Below are 3,820 nucleotides of genomic sequence, written 5' to 3'. Positions count from 1 at the left end.
AATTGCTGGAACCCAGCAGGTGGAGGTTGCAGTGAGCCGAGATCACGCCACTGCACTCCAGCCTGGGCGACAGAGCGAGACTCCATCTCAAAAAAAACAAAAAAAAACCACGCATCCAGGTTTCACTCTGCCAAAAGACAGAATCTCTGTCTTTGAGCTTACAGTCCAATTGGAGAAATTAGACATTTAAGAAAAAAAAATGTAGATATACAACAAAGCAGTGTGTACTAGGTGACAAATGGAGTTGAGAAGAAATTCTCTGGTATAAAGGAGAGAAGAGACTTGACATGGGCCTTGGGGTCTGGTAGAATATTCTGTAGTTAGAGAGAGATGAGAAGATAAGATAGAATGACTTCGATTGAAGAAACTGTCAGAAGCTAGTCTGTGGACGGTCTGCTTTGGACCCTAGGGGAGAACACATCCCTAGCCTTGAGGGGTTCTCAGGCTGAAATTTTGCGCTCCTGTGATGGTCCTGGCAGGGGTTTGCAAACTTCAGTGCATTGGAAGTCTTCTGGAGAACTTGTTAAAAATTCAGACTTTCAGATCCCATTCCAGTAATTCTAATTCAGATTGATGGTGGGGCCTGGGAGTCTGCATTCTGGGTAATTCTGATGCAGGTAGTTCACATGAGAAATGCTGCTCTGGGTAGCCTGGGGTCCAAGTAATCAACATGGTGTGTAAGCAGAGTTTGAAAGGGAGGGATGAGCATGCTGCAGTGATAGCAAGCAAGCAGGAGGGGAAAGACAGGAGACCTATACTTAGCACTTCTGACCAGCACTCCCCTGCTATCTCCAGCTCCCCGAAGTGCACACCAACAGCTGTGACAACATCTCCCAGTTCTCTGTGGACAGCATCACTAGCCAGGAGAGCAAGGAGCCTGTGTTCATTGCAGCAGGGGACATCCGGTATGGCCAGATCACATTGCCTCTATTAAAAATACAAAAAAATTAGCTGGGCGTGGTGGCGGACGCCTGTAGTCCCAGCTACTTGGGAGACTGAGGCAGGAGAATGACATGAACCCAGGAGGCGGAGCTGGCAGTGAGCCATGATCACACCACTGCACTCCAGCCTGGGCAACAGAGCGAGACTCCATCTCAAAAAAAAACACCCCAGGAAGGAGTTCGAGCAGTGTGTCTCAAAGTGGGGTCTCAAAGCGACTGTTTGTCAGAATCCAGAGGGAGGAAGGAGGCCTTGTTGAAAATGCAGATTCTAGGCCAGGTGTGGTGGCTCACACCTGTAATACCAACATTTGGGAGGCCGCGGTGGGTGGATCACAAGGTCAGGAGATCAAGACTCCTGGCTAACACGTGCAACCCCGTCTCTACTAAAAAAATACAAAAAAAAATTAGCCAGGTGTGGTGGCGGGCGCCTGTAGTCCCAGCTACTTGGGAGGCTAAGGCAGGAGAATGACGTGAACCTGGGAGGCGGAGCTTGCAGTGAGCTGAGATCACACCACTGCACTCCAGCCTGGGAGACAGAGCAAAACTCTTACCAAAAAAAATGCAGATTCTAGAGATACCCATTCTGAATCAGTCTTGGTAGAGGAATATGGAGAGCCTGGTAATCTTAATTTTAACATGACTACAATCACTAAGTTAGCAAAAAGGTGTCACTGGTTATGTTTTCTTCCATGAGTCCCGTTCAGCCTGGGTTCCTATCTTCGTGTGCCCAGAATCCAGGAGACAGTGCAGGAAATGTCAGTATAGACCGGGCATGGGGCTTGTGGGTAGCTCCTCCAAGCAAATGATGTATTTTCTTCCTGACAGCCGGCGCCTTTCGGAACAGCTGGCTCATACCCCGACAGCCTTCAGACGAGACCCAGAAGATCCTTCTGCAGTTGCTCTCAAAGAGCCCTGGCAGGAGAAAGTACGGTGAGTTGGGTGTGGGTCTCTGAACACCTCTCAAAGCTCAGAGGCAGTTGCAGGGGCTCACTGTACCAACTTTATTGTCCATCAGCCTCCAGAAAAATCTGTCAGACTCGCAGGCTGTCTGGGTCCTTGCCCTGTGGGGCATTTGCTTGGGATTTTTTGTGGAAGCTATGTCTCTTGTCCTCACTGTGGCATCAACCTTTGACACCCTTTACTTCTCTCTTCACAGGCGGATCAGAGAGGGCTCCCCCTATGGCCATCTTCCCAATTGGCGGCTCCTGTCAGTCATTGTCAAGTGTGGGGATGACCTTCGGCAAGAGCTTCTGGCCTTTCAGGTGTTGAAGCAACTGCAGGTAAGAGAAGAGAAGGAGAGGCCAGGCACAGTGGCTGTAATCCCAGCACTTTGGGAGGCCGAGGCAGTTGGATCACGAGGTCAGGAGTTCAAGATCAGCCTGGCCAAGATGGTGAAACCCTGTCTCTACTAAAAATACAAAAATTAGCTGGGCACAGTGACAGGTGCCTGTAATCCCAGCTACTCAGGAGGCTGAGGCAGGAGAATCGCTTGAACCCAGGAGGTGGAGGTTGCAGTGAGCCAAGATCGCACCACTGCAATCTAGCCTGGGCGACAGAGCAAGACTCTGTCAAAAAAAAAAAAAAAAAAAGGAGAGAGGAGGGGAACTCAGCCCAACTCCAGCTAACCTGAGGTGACTACACAGATTATTCTGCTGGGGACCACCTTCCTGCCCAGGTCTAAAACAAAAGCAGAGTAAAGAAAAGCTAGTGCAACTTTCCCCTGGAAAGAATAGCCATAGGAACAACTCCACAGCGGCCTCTTTTGGCCCTTTTGTGACCTGCACCTGCCCTGTTCCAAGTCTGAACTTTAGAGTGCTGCGTTTGCCTTTTAGATCAAAACTTCCAAGATGGGAAGTTTTGAGACCCTGGCATGTCTCAGCTAGTCAGGAGGCTGAGGCGGGAGGATGTCTTGAGCCCAGGAGTTCTGGGCTATAGTCCGCTATGCCAATTGGGTTTCCGCGCTAAGTTCGTCATCAATATGGTGACCTCCTGGGAACGGGACCACCAGGTTGCCTAAGGGAGGGGTGAACTGGCCCAGGTTGGAAATGGAGCAGGTCAGGACTCCTGTGCTGATCAGTAAAAGGATCGAGACTGAATAGCCACTGCACTCCAGCCTAATCAACATAGTAAGACCCTGTCTCTAAGAAAAATGTGCATTTGAAGAAATCAGCATTTCTTTTTTTTTTGAGATGGAGTTTTGCTCTTGTTGTCCAGACTGGAGTGCAATGGCGCAATCTCGCAACCTCTGCCTCCCAGGTTCAAGCGATTCTCCTGCCTCAGCCTTCCCAAGTAGCTGGAATTATAGGCGTGCACCACCATACCCAGCTAATTTTGTATTTTTAGTAGACATAGGGTTTCTCCATGTGAGCCAGGCTGGTCTCGAACTCCCAACCTCAGGTGATCTGCCCATCTCAGCCTCCCAAAGTGCTGGGATTACAGGTGTGAGCCACCACGACTGGCCGAAGAAATCAGCATCTCTAACTGAAGTGAGCCAAAAACAAAATTTTGCTAAGGCAAAGTTTAGTGACCCACCTTCTCCTAGTGTTAAGTGTGTGCTAAGGCACATGGAAGACCAATTTATTTATACAAGACACTGAGATTTTTTCAAGAAATGGCCATCAAATCTCAAACTGAAGATCTAAATGTGAACAGTTTACTAATACACTACTGAAGTTTAAATCTGTGGCACAATCATTGTAAACATGGGGTTCATTTCTCTAAATTGATTTCTAAACTGAAATTACTGGAAGACTTCCTTTCCCGTTTTTGCCAAACTCAATTTCTGGTTTTTGGCGTATATCCATTATTCAAACTTAATGCCTCTAATTTTAATGCCAACATAATTGGTTGTAATCGATTTTTTTTTTTTTTTTTTTTTT

General features: G+C 48.0%; 1 protein-coding gene across 4 annotated transcripts in view; it reads left to right on the top strand.

Annotated features, from left to right (window-relative positions):
- The window catches only part of PI4KB (phosphatidylinositol 4-kinase, catalytic, beta), a 37,749-nt gene that overhangs the window by 25,809 nt on the left and 8,120 nt on the right, over nucleotides 1-3,820 (top strand). For all 4 annotated transcript variants that reach the window (XM_011937862.1, XM_011937864.1, XM_011937861.1 and 1 more), the window contains 3 exons: nucleotides 796-905; nucleotides 1,767-1,871; nucleotides 2,098-2,221. In XM_011937862.1, coding sequence (XP_011793252.1) covers nucleotides 796-905; nucleotides 1,767-1,871; nucleotides 2,098-2,221 — 339 coding nt within the window. The remainder of the gene's footprint in view (nucleotides 1-795; nucleotides 906-1,766; nucleotides 1,872-2,097; nucleotides 2,222-3,820) is intronic.

Source organism: Colobus angolensis, unplaced genomic scaffold, assembly GCF_000951035.1.
Source record: "Colobus angolensis palliatus isolate OR3802 unplaced genomic scaffold, Cang.pa_1.0 Scaffold169, whole genome shotgun sequence".
Taxonomy (NCBI): domain Eukaryota; kingdom Metazoa; phylum Chordata; class Mammalia; order Primates; family Cercopithecidae; genus Colobus; species Colobus angolensis.
Note: the sequence above shows the minus strand (reverse complement) of the source record. Positions and strands in the feature narration are given on the sequence as shown.